At 35.5% G+C, this 16,297-nt stretch overlaps 1 protein-coding gene across 4 annotated transcripts in view; it reads right to left on the bottom strand.

The window, feature by feature from the left end:
* PDE3B (phosphodiesterase 3B) overlaps window positions 1-16,297 on the bottom strand; it is a 170,472-nt gene that overhangs the window by 48,690 nt on the left and 105,485 nt on the right. For all 4 annotated transcript variants that reach the window (XM_028501550.1, XM_028501551.2, XM_055091698.1 and 1 more), the window contains exons 3-5: window positions 9,664-9,912; window positions 6,710-6,852; window positions 282-385 (exon numbers count right to left, since the gene is read on the bottom strand). In XM_028501550.1, the coding sequence (XP_028357351.1) occupies window positions 282-385; window positions 6,710-6,852; window positions 9,664-9,912 (496 nt within the window). The remainder of the gene's footprint in view (window positions 1-281; window positions 386-6,709; window positions 6,853-9,663; window positions 9,913-16,297) is intronic.

The following is a 16,297-nucleotide window of genomic DNA, read 5'->3' as shown; positions in this document are numbered from 1 at the left end:
TTTCCCTTGTTCTCTGTCTACAACTACTCAGGTTGAATAGTTCTATATTTTATCCCTGAATTGCTAGTGCCTAACAAAGTGCCTGATACATAGTAATTGTTCAAAAATTAATAAATGAATGAGCAAACTGTTAACAAATAGCCAACCCAAACTGCTTAGTTATGTTAACTTATAACACATGAAATGGTATTCGAAATTAGCTATAAATAGGTAATGACAAGGTTTGCACTACCATATACTTTGAGGCCTCCCATATTTAAGTCACAAAAATGATTTCTTACCAGCTCTTCTTAGACATATATGGTGAGTTAACGATACAGAAGATGACCTTTGCTTCGGGATTGTCAGATTTGAACTAAAAGGTCCATTTAGATAGCATCCTTGACTAAAAGAGAAAGATAATGGGTTAAGATTTTTTAAAACATGAGAAATTCCTTTTTTCCTTATGGTCTTCAATTCAATTAGCAAATATCTGCTTATACATTTAGTTTAGACATCTATCTAGTGCCTAAGGAGTAAAGCAGGAGCCAGCAAACTTTTACTGTAAAGAACCAAGTAGTAAATACTTTGAGCTTTGCAGGCCATAAAGTCTCTGCAATTACTCAACTCTGCCACTGCAGTATAAAACAGCCATAAACAATAATAAACAAATGAGTATGACTGTGTTTCAATATAATTTTATTGATAAAAACAGGTATGGGCCACATTAGGTCCACAGGCTATAATTTGCTGAACCCTGGCTTCAAGCAGGTTATGAATATCACCTGGAGGGCTTCTTACTACACAGATTTCTAGTCCCACCCCCAAGATTTCTAATTCAAAAGGTCTGGGGTAGTGTCAGAAGATTGGCGTTTCTAACAAGTACTTAGGTGGTCCAGGGACCTCACTGAGAATCACTGGCCTAAAACATAGTTTTTCACTATCTTCTGCTCCCCTTCTTCACAGATATTGATTACCCACTGATGCAATCATATCCTGTAACTGAAATGTTTATTACAGGTTTTAGGGTTCTTATGAAGAAATTACATATAGGTGAGCAGTCACAGTATACAACTGATACATAAAATGCATTTTAAGATTATATATTTTAAAGCTTTTGGCCCAGTGCCATACATATAGCACTTCCTTTCTTAGATAGTCACTAGCCTGTTTTCTTCTGTTAGTCAATTCCTGATGTGGGCACTTTGCTACAGGATCAAGAACAAATCTAGATTCTCTATTTTCCACTCGATATTTTGTTAGTATAGGCTGAGTTCTCAAGATTTTCCCTAACTCCTTCATCTTTTTTGTACTTCCACACCCCCTTACTCAAGGAAAATCTATTTTTCAGCATCAGATATTTCTGATGCTATCTTTGTATGTGTTTTTCCATCTGTAAAATTAGAGATTTAGAATAAAGGACTTCTAAGATAACATCTAGCCTTTAGATTCTATAACATTTTTTGCTCAATAGTAATAATAATTTGTTGGCAATGTTACAAAAAGAGGCAATATGTAAATAATACCACTCAATAAACTCATCTCCCTACCAATGCTCAAGCATTCTTTGTATTTGAATATTCATTGCCTACATATAGAGTGGGAGAGATGGGGAAAGAAGAGTGACAATACCACCCAGGGCAATATTCAAATAGAACAATCTGTGTACTCTACCAACATTTACTTCCTGATTAATATTCAAAACAAAGACAGGGTTTTCTCCTTCAGAGAAGAGACCCAAAGCACTGCTCCATAGTCTTCTACCTTAATCCAGGGGGCCTAATAATTGAAACAGTTAGCTGTTTAGAATTGAGAGGTCAAATGACAGGTTTTCAGCTCAGTTCCAGAATCATTCATTCCTTGCCTATAACCAGATAAATATATACCGCAATGAGATTACATAAAAAATACTGAAGAGTGTATATGTATAACTGATTCACTTTGTTATAAAGCAGAAGCTAACACACCATTGTAAAGCAATTATCCTCCAATAAAGATGTTAAAAAAAAAAAATTACTGAAGAAAGCAGAGGGCAAGATAGGCTAGGAGTCCCAGTGATTATTAATAGTTGGTAGGAAGGTGATTAAAGTCAGACTTGGGAATTGGTCTTCAAATCCAAGTGCACAAGCATTACAAGAGATGTCAAATGTTATGGTCACAGAGTTAAGTCATATGTTAAGAGTTGATTTCTAAGACAGTCAATGCAAATTACCTTGACAAGTTTTGTATCACCTCATTTATTATTTTTTTAGGTAGCTGTAAAACTTTTTGGCTGTCCAACATCCAGATTTGCAGAGCCATTATCTTAAAAACTGAGTGAGATGACACCATTAGCCCTCTTGAATCTCTGCAGTTCAAATAGGTTCCAGGCATTGGTATAAATCTCTAATAAATTATGAGACACATAATTGAGAAGCTGGTTCCCAAGTACATTATTTAGAGGACATACTATTGCCAGGCAACAAGTTATTAGATTTAATTACAGAGCACTTATGGCGATGAACGATGAATCAGAATAGGTTAAAGGCAAGCCTCTTTAGTGTAGGAGTACCTATAGTTGATGGCCTTCAGAGTTTTGGTACGCAATTTGCCTACATTTCCCCAGGGAAAGTCTGTTCAAAGGAAATGAGTTGTGAGCTCTGAATATGTTGTTTGTCCACAGGGAGGGTCTGGGTCCCAGCAGTCATTCCATGGATAGCAGTTTAGCCATTCTTTTAACCCTAGGTACTAACACTGTACTTGGGTAATTCAATTGTCAGCTAACCCAGAAAAGCATTCTTCAACCCTTCCTGGAATTTCCTGACCAGTAAAACTTCATCCTAGGTCTGAAACTTAAGCAGAAGGCAGTACCAACTGTCATATGTACACCATACCCCTGCAGGATACTTGTTAAGCAGCTGTTTATCTTCAAAGACCCATTTTAATGTAATCCCAAACTCTTTACAGTAGTCAAGCAGGTCTCAGAAGGGTTGTAATGACTAACGCAAGGTAGAAAATGAAAATTGCCATAAAAGAGCAAAGAAAAGGTGTTAAGGAGATTCAGAGGCGAAACAGATTACTTTTCCTTGGAGAACAAGGGAGGGGGATGTCAGCGTGTTATTCTTAAGCTGTGACATCTGAGCTCAATCTTTAAAGACATACAGAAATAGGGGTGAGAGGGTCTCTTCTAGGTAGAGGGAATAACTAAAAAGGAGCACAGATGTGCACAAACAGAGGGAATATCAAACAGTTAAGCTTGACCGGATTTTCAGATAAATAAAGGTGATACCGGAGAGGTATTTTGGTGTTATAAAGTAATGGCCTTCTTAATTAATTAAAATCTCAAGTCCTCTAAGAGATGAACAGTGGTAAACTCTTTTTAAAAAATATTTATTTATTTATTTATGGCTGCGTTGGGTCTTCGTTGCTGCATGCAGGCTCTCTCTAGGGGCCACTCTTCATTGTGGTGCACAGGCTTCTCATTGCGGTGGCTTCTCTTGTTGCAAAGCACGGGCTCTAGGCGCGTGGGCTTCAGTAGTTGTGGCATGTGGGCTCAGTAGTTGTGGCATGCAGGCCCTAGAGTGCAGGCTCAGTAGTTGTGGTGCACGGGCTTAGTTGCTCTGCAGCATGTGGGATGTTCCCGGACCAGGGCTCAAACCCGTGTCCCCTGCATCGGCAGGCGGACTCTCAACCACTGTGCCACCAGGGAAGCCCCAGCAGTGGTAAACTCTTAAGAGTAGGTAATACAGTGGCTGTTCAAGTAGGACTAATTCTTCCTTGTGGTTTTCCTCCTTTGGAGTCCTCTCATCATACCTAACATAAGGTTTATAATACTTCACTTTTTTTCTCCAGGCAAAGCATAAAGAAAACCAAACTTAAGTCCTATATTACGCTTTACACAAATGAGGCAGCTTAATTTTCAAAGGGATTGAAACTAAAAACAAAATTATGAGAAAACTTCAAGGAAGAGTCTAACACAAGTTACATGCCTGTTACTTTCACGCAGAGAGCTTTCCAAATCATTTTTCTACTCTTATTCTTTGCAAGACTGCTCATCTCTGTTTGCTTAATTTTTCCAAGTAAGGGTGCAACTTTGTCATGAGGGAGTAACAGAATTTTAAATCTCAGGCTAGGAATTTGGGCAGTATTCTATGGGTGTTGATAAATGTCCAAAAACTTAATGATTAGAAAAAACTGTATAATCAAAGTTTTGTTTACGGAAGATTTCTGGCGGAAGGGTAGAAGATGGATTGGGTAGCGAAGGATATTAGAAATGGAAGGATAATTCAATAGCCCGCGTAAGGAATAATGAAAGCATGAAATAGTGTATGCAAAGTGATAAAGGAAAAAAAGGAATAGAGAGGAAAAGAGGTTTAGAGATAGACTTGACAACTGTTATCTATAGAGTAAGGTAACAGGATGTATAGATAACACCAAGTTTTCTAGGTAAATCAATTTTGTAAGCAAACACAAAACTAGAGGATTGCAGCACTGTGCCGGGAAATGAGGACAGAATAATAGTAACAGAGGGAAAAGCAGCTGGAGGGATGAGAAATTTGGTTTCAGACATAGTTTCAGGGAGCAAGAGGTTCAATATTTAAATCCTGCTGAAATCATAGGGTGATTTAAAATCATAGTCAGAGAAGCTATGATCAGAATCCAGAGCTGCATTCGTATCAAAACTAGGAAATGTGATCTCCATTCTGGAGTACTCTAATAAATTCAAAATGAATGCCTCATGATTACAGAGTTACAAGCCTATTTGTTTTGTGCTACTAAAGCTTAAATATTCCCAAACAAAATGTCACCATACATTAGTGATCTATAGCTATGATGTCTAATATGCCTGCCATTTATGTCTATATGATAGTTGCATATGGCTCTTTGTATTTTAATTAATTAAAATCAAATCAAATTTAAATTAAGTTCCTTAGTCATACTAGACACATTTCAAGCTCTCAATAGCCACACGTAGCTAGGAACTACCAAATTGCATGTACAGCTATAAAAAATTCCAATCATCACAGAAATTTCTATTGGACGGCACTGATCTAGAGACTTGAATTTCAAAAGGAAGAGTGGCTGTAAATGCTTCATATATTCCCCTTTACCCTACGTTCAAAGTATACTTGGAAATTTATTACTGAGAAGCTCCAGCTTCTGCACACTAGAAAGATTACTTCTAGCCTCACCTCTTTAAAGTAGATGTTTCCTAATATGGCCAATTACTGTATTCTTCAAAGTTCTAAATCTCTTATGAGGCATATGATTTTGTTTTAATGAGTGTTAAGTAAATATATGGAATCTGCCTATACTCACCTTTAACTCTGAGGTATGTTCGTATAAAGATTAGTTTTCCTTGGACCATGTTTCTATTTTATTATCAATCGTGTGAGGCAGGAGTATAAAAATAACCTTAACTCAGTGCATCAAACGTTTCTTTTATCTTAAATGCATTGCTGTTACATCAATGTGATGGAAAGATGAAAAAATAGAATCATTTTCATCATTCTTTCTTAAACTCAAAAGTATTCTCAAGATGTTTCCCAGGGTTAAGAAATACCTGTCATATTTTCAGTTCCTAACGTCATTTACTTCGTCATATCCTGCTTCCGTTAACAGAACAACAACAAGGACAGCAACAAAAACCATTATCCTGTTTAGGCTCTGGGCAAGCATTGGATCAAAGCTCATTTTCCTGTAATGTTCTCTTCATACTTGAATCCATTCCTATTTTATAAATCATTTCACTCAATTTTTCTTTTATAAAAATGGAGTTCATCTACTTGAATGTACTGTAGAAGATTCAAATTAATAAATCATACAAGAATCTGGAAAATTACAATGATCTGATATTTCATATATAAAATGTTAATATAGTTTAACAGATAAATAGCTCTGATCCAACACTGCCACCTACTGTTTCAAATGTGTAACTACACAGGCCAAGTTAAAGTATCAACACGACACATGCTCAGTCCTAACAACGTGGTTTAACAGGAAATTTACACTGGTTCCAATTTTATTAACATGGTTAGATAATTGACTAAATAGAAGCTTATAACTCACACAAGAGATCAATATCTTTCCTGGCCTTTAAAAGGCAAAGTATTGAATCCTTTGTTATCAGAGTAAGTGGATATATATACATTCAGAAGATCTTAGCTCCTGCAATCTCCCAGCCTCACTTGCTTGCAGTTACTGACACCTCTCCTTTGTAAGATTAGCACTGTTTAGTTCCAAGTAAATCCTCAACAGAATATACAATATATTAGTAGTTTTAGTTCCCCAGCAGGAACAGGGCTTAGAAGTGTCCTGTTACATCTCACGTCTGAGGTAACATCTGGGGTGAACCTTGGGGATGCTCCTCCTTTCACAAGTCAGAAACTGTTGACCAACCTCTGAATGCTATGCAGTGGACTGGTGACTGCCCCTAATATGGCCACCTCTACCGTGGCTTTCCCAGTACTGCATCCTAAATTGATCCTTGTTTCCTTAAACTGCCTCCCTGATTCATGTTCTTAAAGCTCCAGCATGCTTTGTACCCAACTTACCTATTTTGGGGGAGAAGGGAGATTACCTTCTTTTTAAGAATCAGTTTCTCTATCAGGACACGTTACAAACAAAGCCGTCCTATACTAAAATACTTCCAGTGTTCCTTTATGCTTTTAGAACTATTTCAAACTTCATTCACAGAAAGAAAGTTGATGTATTAGATTCAGGTTTCTTGAAAAGGTTCTGGGGATTTTACCTTAAAATGCCAAATTCTTGGTGAGGCCTTTTGCCATTATTGCGTTCCCACCTTGGAGAAGTCTGGTCGATAGGTGGCAGACCTGAGGTTCCCGAGCTCCTCCTCAGCTGTGGGGTTGCTAAACTATTCCTACTGTTTAGACCCTGTTGAATAATTTAACGATGGTTAAAATCGTTATCCTTCAATATGCCGTAAAAGATGGTCCATGGAAATATCAATACAAAGTACAGTTGACCCTTGAACAACTCGGGGGTTAGGGGCACTGATCCTCGTGCAGTCGAATAATCTGGGTGTCATAAATAACATACAAGTGGGCCTTCCCTATGCGGGCTTCCTCCATATCCGGATTCCACATCCGTGGATCCAACCAACTGCAGATGGTGTAGAACTGTAGTATTTACTCCTGGAAAAGATACGGCTCTGAGTGGACCCACACAGTTCAAACCCATGTCGTTTAAGGATCAACCGTACATTTTTAGCATGTATAGGAGAAACAAAATATTTTATTCTGAAAATCTGTCAATTTTACTCCAAACATAACATTCTATATTGTTCTTCTATTTATCTTCCTCCAACTAAAAAATGATTTCTGAACTCCCTACAGTTTAACCAAATTTTTTTTCTTTTGTACATTTTATTCCTAGTTTTATGAGAAATATGCAACTGACAATTTTTAAAGTAGATATGAAAGATTTACCCTGAAAAAAGACTTCAGAGGGCAAGCTTAGGATCAGGAGTGATCCCTATTTCCTAATATATTTTCAGTACAATGCTAATGTACATAGATAGAGGTTAAACGGCAGAATTCTGAGCTACCTTTTGAATTAATGACTGAATTAAATTCAGAACACCTTTCACATTAAGAATATTTTACCCTAATGTTTGAAAATATTCTCGGTTAATCCAAATGTTAACCAGAATATTCCATTTTTGACCATTGTGAATAGGTGTTTGTGAAATTGACATTAAACAGTTTCTGCTTCTTATAAATTTCCCCTATCAGCAGACACAAAACCATCTCAGAGATAAATACCATTTATATTCAAGTTTTCCCAAGGATGTTGATTTTTTAAAGGTTCAATGTTAGTTATATTTATTGAAAAAGTTGTTTATGTAACATCCTTTATGACTATAATTTAGGTCCATATGATCTTTCTTAGTTCTTAATACACATATAAGACATTTACATTAAATTATCTGTTCTAACTCCCTTTTCCTTACTAATTATTTTTTCGTAAATGCTCTTGCTCTTTTCTGAAGTAATATCAGGCTTTGTATATTCTTTTCCAAAGCAGAGATAGATTAGATAAGCAATTCAAGTAAGAAGTTTTAAAGAACACAAAAGAAATAAGGGTTACTTCCTGGTTCTTATATGACTTATTCCTATCAGTAAATTCTAGTACTCAAAATAAGCCTTATTACCTAGAATGTTCAGGAAATGAGGCAATTAGGCATCCTATTTAATTAATATTATTGTTTAAATGTTTCTAAAATGTACAGTACACTTTTCTACATAGTAAACATAATAACAAACGTAATACTGATATCAATGTTATTTATTTATTTATTTTTGGCCTTGTCATGCGGCTTGTGGGATCTCAGTTCCCCGACCAGGGATTGAACCCAGGCCACAGGAGTAAAAGCCGGAAATCCTAACCACAAGGCCACCAAGGAATTCCCTCAGCGTGATTTTTATCACTAAGATTTTTAAGAATTATTATTTTTTAAAATTACTATTCTAAACATCAAATGTCAATGGAAAATACAAAGGAAGAACAACATATCAAATGAAAACTAACTCAAGAATATATTAGTTATTTTATAGATGAATTTATTGCTATCCCTTTTTGTTGCTTGTAATTAACCTTTCTCATAGGTAGAGTGCTAAAAATAAAAAAGCCATATAACTTAATTACCATTGGGTTTTGTGTAATGCAGGTGCTACTCGATACACTTTAAAAATAAAAGCATCACATAACCACCTATGATCCAGATTTGTGAACAATAATTATCAAAAGTTTGCCCTAATCGGGCTTGCTTAATTTTTCAACACTTCTATACAATAATGCTGAGAATTAACAGAATTAACTGATGATCAGTCTCTCCAAAAACTATATTTAACTTTTTCTAAGCTCTAGATCACTATTACAATGAACAAAATTAACTGGTTTGAATTTCATCTTCTCTTAGTTTCTTTAGCCAGTAGAATAAAGTAGTTAAAATAATCTCTAAAATATTTCTATTTTTTAAAATCTTTAAGTTTTATGATCTTAGCTACTGGTAAAGGTATTGATAGTCAAATAAAAGAATTAAAAGCAATCTGAACAGACATAATGTATACCTATTTAGAACAGTATTTATTATTTTCTAAAGGAAATCCTATTTTGAATCAGTGATATTTAAAGAAAAATTAATCCCATATCTACTGATGGGAAAGTCAATGCCTATTGGGCTATAGTAATCTCCAGTGGGTAGGTGGGAGGTAGGGAGAGACAGTTCCAAAAAATGTGAAAATCAGTTTAAAATAATGCTGTGTAATTTCATAAAATGAATATTATAATGATCATTTTTTCTTGGTTCAAAAAGAACAATTTCTGGTTTCTAAAGAATAAAATAATGACACAATTTGAATACTAGTTTGCTGTACAGCCTGAAATTAAATTTGCCTGTTGTTCTCTACTTCTTAAAAACAATAACAATACTAAAAAATAGCTGTTACCGATGAAGTTATAACTGCTAATCACAGCAATATTATTTAGAATAAAAACTGAATACTTGCTTAGAATTATTTGAGATTATGACTACCTCTGAAGTCCCAAGCAACTCAATGTACTGGAAAACAAGCTGGCCCTTTAAAAAGAAATTCTATTTTATCCAAGATTTAAAGGAGCAGTTTTAATTCAAAAACATTATTAAACGTGATAAACAGGGCTGGCTGATTACTGTATTTTGACCTTGTGAAGTTTTCTATCTCCTTTCTCGGCTGGGTCCTCTATTTCAGAGCAGGGATAAAATCCAGGAAATGGTGTGAGAGGATTAATCTTTGGCCTACAGGAGCCAGAGAAAGCACCCATCAAGCTACTGATACTCCGGAGGGAAGAAATGACTTGCGGGGGAAGGGCTGGGTCAACCAGAAGATCTGACACCATATTACGAGCCTCATTTAGCACCGAAAGATCAACTCCACTTCCACCTCCAGAATTCTAGAAAAGAAAAAAAAAAAAAAAAAAAGCCCATAAAATTATATATGTGTTACACAGAAAATTTAACATTTAAGAAAAACTTAACTCTAACAGTAACTAAGTACTTGAATCCTATTAAATATTAATTTTCATTTATTTGGACATGGCATAAATGATAAGTGGTACGATTCTAACTTTAAAATTTTTGATGCTGATATAACAGATATTGTGAACTTTAATTTTTTTTCTACATTTTTCATTAGTGTATCTCATATTTAACGGTATTCATTAATGACTTACCTTATAACTAGTATGGAACCAAATTTGTGTTTCTTTCAGAATCTATAGTTTGGGCATTTTATTAATTTATTAATGATTCTCTTTCCTCTATGTCAAAATTTCTTTCAAACATATACAGCATTTCTTTTATTTACTCCTCACATAAGAGGCAGTCTAGCATAGTGACAAGGCTTTGTTGCAAAGACATCTGAGTTGGAAATCTAGACTTTAGCCCTAACTGCATGACTTGGAGCAAGTTATTCAACATCTGAACTTTTCAGTTTCTTCACTGTAAAATGGGGATAACAACTACCTCATTAAGGGCTGATATGAGAATTAAATCTGATAATCTATGTAAAGCACATAAAGCAATGCATGGTACATATATTTAAAATGCAATAAATCAAACTATTATTATCCATATTATAGAAAATGATGAGATAAAAAGAAAAAATAGTGTCAGAGTTCAAAGGAGATAGTGATAACACTGAACTGAAAAGTTATTATGGAAGGAATAACAGGACACTGGGCCCTTAAAAATGTATAGGAAATATATTTTTTTAATTTAAAATTAATATTTCATTGATGCATATATGATATAATTTTTACTTTTTGAAAATACATATATATTATGTTCAACTCAATTACCCACAGAAATAAGTGCACTGATAATCAGAACAGTGAATTAAATGTTACTTTTGTTTTATTGTGCCTTGAATTTACATTTGGGTGTGTTCGTAAGTATTCAAAGTATTTATTGAGTTCACTGTTTATTAATTACCCTCAACACATTTTGAAATTGAGAAATGTTATGAAAGTTAGACCAACAATTAGCTTAGTAATGTCTTTGCTCTTTGTGGAATTCTTTTCTTTTTCCTTGTGAAGTGTTATTTTGTATTAGTTTTTATCTTAAAACGTTCCCCATTATTGGGCCATAGCCCAGCTATTTCTAGTCTTTATAAGCAAACACCTCTCTCTATATGTCACTGTAGATATTAAGCATACTTCTGACAGATAGCTTCCCCTAACTTGAACTACTGAACCAAAGTAAATGAGCCAAACCAAAATCACTATAAAACTACCCTTGCATATGTTGGTCAAACCTATACCTCCACAAATTGTATATAACAGTATCTGTTTTCCCACACCCAAATAAGAAATCTGTTGTAATTTAAATTGGTGTTCCCTTATATGCAGTGTGTTATTTCTCTCTGGCTGCTTTCAAAATATTTTCTTTGCTTTTAGTTTTCAAAAGTTTAATTGACATATCTTGGAGTAGATTTGGGGCGGGGGGCACTGATCCTATTTGGGATTCACTCAGCTTCTTGAATTTGCAGAATTACATCTTTTGCAAAATTTGGGAAGTTTTCAGCCATTATTTCTTCACATACTTTTTCAAACCCACTCTCTCTCCTCAGACACTGATGATATGAATGTTGGATCTTTTGTTATTGTCCACCAGGTCCTGAAGGCTCTGTTCATTTTGTTTCCATTTATTTTCTCAATGTTGTTCAAATTGAGTAAATTCTACTGATCTATCCTCAAGCTCACAGATTCTATGCTCTGTCATCACCACTCTATTGAGACCATTTTACAAGTTTTTTATTTCCATTATTGCATTTTGCAGTTCTATAACTTCCCTTCTTTTTTTTTTGTGGTAACTTCTATTTTTTTGATAAGAGTTTCTACTTTGTTTATATGTTTCAAGAGAATTTGTAATTGCTTGTTAGGATGTTTTTATGATGGTCGCTTTAAAATTCTTTATCAGACAATTCCAAATCCGATCATCTTGGTGTTAATCATTGACTGTCTTTTCTCATTTAAGTTGTGATTCTCCTGGTTCTTGGTATGACAGGTGATTTTCAAAATTTTATCAACATTTTGGTAACTATGCTAGAAGACTCTGGGTCCTATTTAAATCTTTTGTAGTAGGAGGTGGTCTTCCTCTTTAGATTTAGCACCAAGTCCTAGTCTACTTTTTCAGGCTGTCGTTCTAACGAAAATTTAATTCTCAGGGCATTCACAGTGGTATTTTCCGTCTGCTTGATTTTCTCCTGGTGCCACTAGCGTTTCCACTGGTCCCTGCTGGTGCTGCGGGTGAGAGTTGCTGGGGAGCTTCCTCAGGTTGGGCTATCTGGTGCCTCTAGGTCGGGGAAGGGAGTCTCCAAGCCACAAGGACAAAGAGCACTTTCTGGGCTAGGCACCTGTGTTGTGGAGACCTGGCCACCCTCTGTCTCATTGGGGAAGGGGAGTCTCATGCCTAGTAGGGAATAACCATACTTCCCTGGCCACTTAATGTCAATGGAGTTCCTGATCAATTCCCCCTTGGTGTTGTCGGCAAGACTCTCATTCAATTTTAAGGAAAGGAAGAGCCTACCTGCATCACATTCTGTGGTTAGGCTGGGAGTCTGCATTACCCCAACATTTGCTGTTGGGTGACAGTTATAAGACACCCCGTCACACTATGTTGTTCCTCTGTTACTGGGGTCCCTAATTTCTCCTCTTTGCATTTTTCAGAGTTCTCCTTTGCTCTCCTCTTGCGTTATTTCCAGAGTTTATACTGGTACTTAGCAGAGAGTATCAAGGAGAATTATATCTGATGATACATGCAGAACACATAAAGCAATGTATAGAATATATAGGTAAAGGGCAATAAATATTATTATGGAAAGTGGTGTGATAAAAATACAGATAAAATGGTACCAGAGTTCAAAGAATATATAGATAACTTTAATCTGAGTGATTAACAGAAACATCATGGTAAGGGTGGCATTTGAGCTGAGCTGTTCATTTGGTAGGATTTTACTCAGAAAGATTAGGAAAAAATAATTTTTTACAATAAAAACAAACAAAATGTATTTGGGGGAACTCATACTTCAAGAAGGAGAGAGCATAAATAAAGGTACAAAAGTGGTGAAATAGCGATGTACAGGTGAATGTAAAATTTTTTAAGTATAGTCTATATATATATATATATATATATATATATATATATATATATATATATATATACTTTTTTTTGTTAAAAGAGCAGTGGAAGATAAGGTTGGAAAGGCATGTTGGAACCAATATTTGATAACATCAGATTCCAGGCTAAGGAATATGGACAATGAGAGTCATGGATTTTGAGGCGGTCAAAGAGAAATAAAGCAAGAAAAGGAAAAAAGAAGTGATGGAAGGCATTAAAAAGAAGGCAGTACTTATGATGTTAAGACCTGACAAAAGTGTGAGAAAAGAGCATTCCAGACACACAGACTAGTGCCTGCAAAGATGCAGAGGCAGAAGCCTGCCTGGCTTGTTTGAGGAATAACAAGGCCAGTGTAGCGGCAGCAGAGTAAATGAAAGAGAAAGCAGAAGATGAGGTCAGAGAAGTAAAAGGGAGTAAAGGAAGGGACCATATTGTGCAGGGTCTTTTAAGTCCATGATTAGGACTTTAGCTTTTATTTTTGGTGAGATAGGAGCATAGTGAGCAAGAGACTGACATCATCTGACTTACGTCAGATCGAATGGAATATTCAAATTATTTGCTATAACTTTAAAAGTTTAACTTAAATTCTTATTTCCCATTTGGCTTATATTTGGCAAACTCTTGTTTTTGTACACAGAGCCAAGAATACTACATTTTAACAGTTACTGTGGGAGTGGAGGAGGGGGAGGAGTAGGTGGCTGTATGTCCCTACAAATGCTAAAACATTTGCTATATAGCCCTTTATACGAAAAAATTTGCTAACTCATCTCTTATACTATAATTTCAGAGATGCTTAGTATTTATTATTATTGAAATTAATATAATATCAGCTTATATTTTTGTGTGCTACTATGTACCAGGCACATATTATTATTTTAATCAGCCCTCTGAGGAAACTGGTATTATTCCCAATTTATAGATGAGGAAATAGGTTCAAAGTGTCTTAAAAGGCTTGCCTAATTTTTCAGCTGGGAGGGACGAGTCTGTATCAGACTAACTCTTCTGCCTAGAACAATAGGTCTAGAAAAGCCAAAATAAAATAGAAATAGCATCCATTTCAGGGTATCAGAACACAGTCAAGCAGCCAGGGCTTGAAAAAACAAGAACCTAGAGTTAAGAGAAAAGATTGAAATGAACCCAATATTCTGTGCTTTTCCTTTCACAGAATTTGCTACTGATTCATAGCTGACATGGGGCAGAGAAGATGAGAAGCAGAGCAGTTAAGAGGCTAGGAAACAGCTCTATGCTGGGAGACCAAAACTGGAATTCAGGGTTATAAAGACAGAGAGAGCTTTAAATGCCAAGCAAGATCCCAGAGAGAAGGGAAGAACAAAGATGCAAGCTTGAATTCAGAGCTGCTTTTCCCCTGAAGATATTTGCCAATCTGTAAACAGTGGCCAAGAGATGGAGAAACCAAGCAGAAATCCTCAGAAAGATTTCTATTTTGAAAGTAAAATATAGTTTTCAGCAGTCTCAATGCTGGAGGAAACAAAACAAAAGGAGTTCCGAGAAAAACACCACTAACCAAACTGTTATAAGAAGAGACAGAAAACCTGAATAGTCCTAAAACTATTAAAGAAACTTAATAATTTAAAACTTGCCCTTTAGAAAAGCTCCAAACTGAGATAGCATCACCAGAGTATTCTTCCAAAGGAAGAAATGAAACCCATCTTACCAGACTCTTCTAGATAACAGAAAAGTAATTTCCCACCTTATTTTATGAGGCCAGTATAACCTTTATACCAAAAACATGATGAAAAACAAGAATAGGCCAATTCTCTCATGTAGACATAGATTCAAAATATTAATAAATAAAATCCAGTGATATATATATATGTGTATGTGTGTGTGTGTGTATATATATATATATATTTTGGGGGGGGGCTTAGTTGGGTCTTCGTTGCTGTGCACAGGCTTTCTTTAATTGTGGCGAGCAGAGGCTACTCTTCGTTGCGGTGCACGGGCTTCTCATTGTGGTGGCTTCTCTTGTTACGGAGCACAGGCCCTACAGCACGCAGGCTCCAGTAGTTGCGGCACGTCGGCTCTAGAGCGCAGGCTCAGTAGGTGTGGCGCTCGGGCTTAGATGCTCCACGGCATGTGGGATCTTCCTGAACCAGGGATCGAACCCGTGTCCCCTGCATTGGCAGGCGGATTCTTAACCACTGCACCACCAGGGAAGTCCCTGATACATATTTTTAAAAAGAAAATACTTCTTGATCAAATTTGCTTTATTCTGGGATTCCAGGGATGGTTCAACACAGGCACAAAAATAAAACAATATAATTTACCACATCAATAGAATAAATGGGGGAAAATCCAGGGATCATCTCAGTAGGTGCAGAAAAAGCATCTGATAAAATTCTACACCCATTTATGACTTAAAAGAAAATAGTTTTTAGTAAAATGGGATTAGAATAGAACTTTCTTAATCTGATAAAGGGTATCTATAGAAAACATTAGTGGTGAACATATTGAATATTTTCTCCCTGAGTTCATGAACAGGACAAGGCTGCCTACTAGTAACACTTGTATTCAACACTGCATTAAAGATCCTAAACCGTACAGTTATGAAAGAAAAATGGCAAAGGATTGGAAATAAATTAATAAACCTGCCTTATTCATTGATGACATTATTATATCCCTAAAGACTCTAAAAGAATCCTCAGACAAGATATTAGAATAAATAAATTTAACAAGGACACTGGATACAAGAATCAATATATAAAAATCAACTGACCTTCTATGAGGCAGCACAAACTATTAAAAACATGGAACTTCTAAAAATTGATACCTTTTACAATGTTTTGCAATTTAAAAAATTAAATATCTAGGAATAAATCTAACAAAATATGCATGACCCCTACACTAAAAACATTATTAAGATAAAGATGATACAGATCAGTGAAGGAATATACCATTTTCATGGATTGAAAGCCTCAGTATTATGAGATGTAAATTCTCCTCATACTGATTTATAGAGTCAATATAGTCTCAATCAAAATCCTAGCAGTATTTTTTTTGTGTGTGGAAATTTTCAAGTTTATTAAAGAATAGTCAAGATAACTTTGAAGAAGAACAATGCTGGAGAACATACTATCAGATGTCAAGACTTATTATAAAGTTACAGTAATTAATGAGTGTGGTATCAGTGTTTCAGGA

This window comes from Physeter macrocephalus, chromosome 16 (genome assembly GCF_002837175.3).
Source record: "Physeter macrocephalus isolate SW-GA chromosome 16, ASM283717v5, whole genome shotgun sequence".
Lineage (NCBI taxonomy): Eukaryota > Metazoa > Chordata > Mammalia > Artiodactyla > Physeteridae > Physeter > Physeter macrocephalus.
This window is presented reverse-complemented; position numbering and strand designations above follow the sequence as displayed.